General features: G+C 48.2%; 1 protein-coding gene across 3 annotated transcripts in view; it reads right to left on the bottom strand.

Moving 5' to 3' along the window:
* hmgxb4b (HMG box domain containing 4b) overlaps positions 1 to 2,298 on the bottom strand; it is a 5,807-nt gene that overhangs the window by 2,851 nt on the left and 658 nt on the right. For all 3 annotated transcript variants that reach the window (XM_016509458.1, XM_016509455.1, XM_016509456.1), the window contains 5 exons: positions 2,015 to 2,143; positions 1,872 to 1,941; positions 1,194 to 1,463; positions 326 to 535; positions 146 to 249 (listed from right to left, as the gene is read on the bottom strand). In XM_016509458.1, the coding sequence (XP_016364944.1) occupies positions 146 to 249; positions 326 to 535; positions 1,194 to 1,463; positions 1,872 to 1,941; positions 2,015 to 2,143 (783 nt within the window). The remainder of the gene's footprint in view (positions 1 to 145; positions 250 to 325; positions 536 to 1,193; positions 1,464 to 1,871; positions 1,942 to 2,014; positions 2,144 to 2,298) is intronic.

Here is a 2,298-nt window from a genome sequence, read left to right as displayed (position 1 = left end):
GACACACACAGACACACACACACACACAGACACAGACACACACACAGACACACACACACAGACACACACAGACACACACACACACACAGTCAGTGTGAGTGAGACACTCCTGGTGTTTCGGTTGTCTCTCAGTGCTTCTCCTCACCTTGTCTTTGCTCTTGCGTTTGCCTCCTTCCGCTCTCTTCCTCCTCTTCTCCTCGCGGCTGTGATGAACTGTAGTGCAAGCGCTCCATTCTGTGCTGCCGTTGGCTGAGGACAGAGAGGTCAAAGGTCACGCGAGAGCGGCACACAGAAGTTCAGACGCACAGAAGCGCAACTTTCGTACCTGCCGGCGTTCTCTTGGCTGCTTTACTGCTGTGTTTCTTCTCTCGCGAGCGGTCACGCTCCTTCTTTTTCTTGCTCTTCTTGCTCTTCTTCTTCCTCCTGCTGCTGCTGTGAGACGAGGATCCGTGGACCGTGAGTTTCTCACATTCACTGTCGTCGCCAGAGGACGAGCCGCTGCTGTCGGCCACATCATGGCATCCGCTGTAATGACCTGATGAACACGACACCATCAGCAGTCTGAGACAACCTGAAATCACTGAGCAGCTAGAAGATCAAACACCAGTGTTACGATTATCAATGGTGTTCACTATAAACACACAAAGCTTTTCAAAGCTGAAACTACAGAAGAGTCAAGTTTTAAATAGGAAAAATATAGAAACTCTTTGGTCATTTTTGAGCGAGATGCTAACGGTCTAATCAGATTCAATGATCTATGCTAAGCTACAGCTAAAAGTGCTACCGCCAGACCCGGAGATCGGCTGAATGGATTCGAAAACGGTAAAACTCAACTGTTTAACTCTAGGGGAGTTGGAAAATGAGTGGAGTGTTCTTTTAAGACTGGTTTTGTGCTCCAGGGTCACAATTACACTCTCTTCACTGCAGGGGCTCCAAAGTCGCCAAAATACACAAAACGACATTCAGTGGCTTTAACTGTTCACAGATGATTTCAAGCTTTAACTGATTTTACACTAAAAATGAAGGCATCAAACCGCAGGGCTCCATAAAAACTATTAAATATTTCCTATTTAATTAACAGTGAGAGGTTGAACTTTCCCTCTAACGAATACGAAAGCACCGACTCCTCCTGGGTTCCTGATGAACAACTCGAGATGATCCACTGTAAACAGGTGTTGTGAGCGTCTCCTCACCTTCCAGCTCCACCTCCTCGCCCACCACCGGCAGCCCCTCGCGCACCACCTGCGGCCGCCTCCTGCAGGAGGAAGAGGAGGAGGAGGAGGCGTCTCTGGAGTCCGTCCTGCGCTCCTGCGAGGGAGGCGGCGTCTCAGCGGTGGGAGAGGTGATGGCCTGCAGGAGCCCCATCGCTGTTACAGCCGTCTGAGACGAGGCCGCCGGGTCCGGGAGCGTCAGGAGCGAGCGCTGCTTCTTCTTCTGATGAGATCCGGAGCTGCTGTGATGATCTACACGAGAGAAACAGACACACACACAGTTCTCCTCTCACGTCTCTTCACTATAGACAGATGTACAGGATTCCTGAGGTGATGATAGACGCTTCTGATACTTCAGTTCACTTAGAAATAAAGTAAACGCCAAATTCTCAGAACTACATGAGCCATAATCCTGAAAAGAGATCGGCCGATCAGTAAAGTGTTGTGTGTTCTGACGCTCTCAAACGATCAGCGAGCTCTACTCAATATATTCTGGTGTGACTGTCATTCCCTCCCTTGTCTGTTTGACTTCCAAACACATTTTGGAATCAAATTAAATAATCTAGTGATCACCCTGCACTGGTTCGATCTATGAATGGAAAACAAGAACTTCTAGAATTGAAAGGCACTTACTCTACAGAAATCACTAGAGTCACACACCTCTGTAGAAATGATCCTCATAGTGCTTCTTCTTCTGAAGCTCGCCGCCGGAGTAAAAGGCATCAGTGTCCTGCGAAGAGCAGAGCTCAGTTTCTACACAACACACACACACGCTGATCTCTGAGATGATGATGATGATGTACCTTGAGCCATTTCTTGGAGGTCTTGCGCACCTCTGCGTCGATGATCTCTTCTTCTCTCAGCAGATCTTTGTAGGATCTTCTCTTTTCTCTCTGACTGCGGCCGGCGACCAGACTCACCTCACCCTCCATCTACACACACACACACAGACACACACACAGACACACACACACACACACACATATATAAGTGCAAATGACAAGTCTCGGTTAGCCTAAAGCAGTACACGTAGCAAGGTTTTTTTTTTTAGATATATATATACACATACACACACACACACACACAC

The sequence above is a fragment of the Sinocyclocheilus rhinocerous genome, unplaced genomic scaffold (genome assembly GCF_001515625.1).
Source record: "Sinocyclocheilus rhinocerous isolate Xijiao unplaced genomic scaffold, SAMN03320098_v1.1 scaffold1615, whole genome shotgun sequence".
NCBI classification, from domain to species: Eukaryota; Metazoa; Chordata; class Actinopteri; order Cypriniformes; family Cyprinidae; genus Sinocyclocheilus; species Sinocyclocheilus rhinocerous.
The sequence above is the reverse complement of the archived record's forward strand: the minus strand, read 5'-3'. Positions and strand labels throughout refer to the sequence as shown.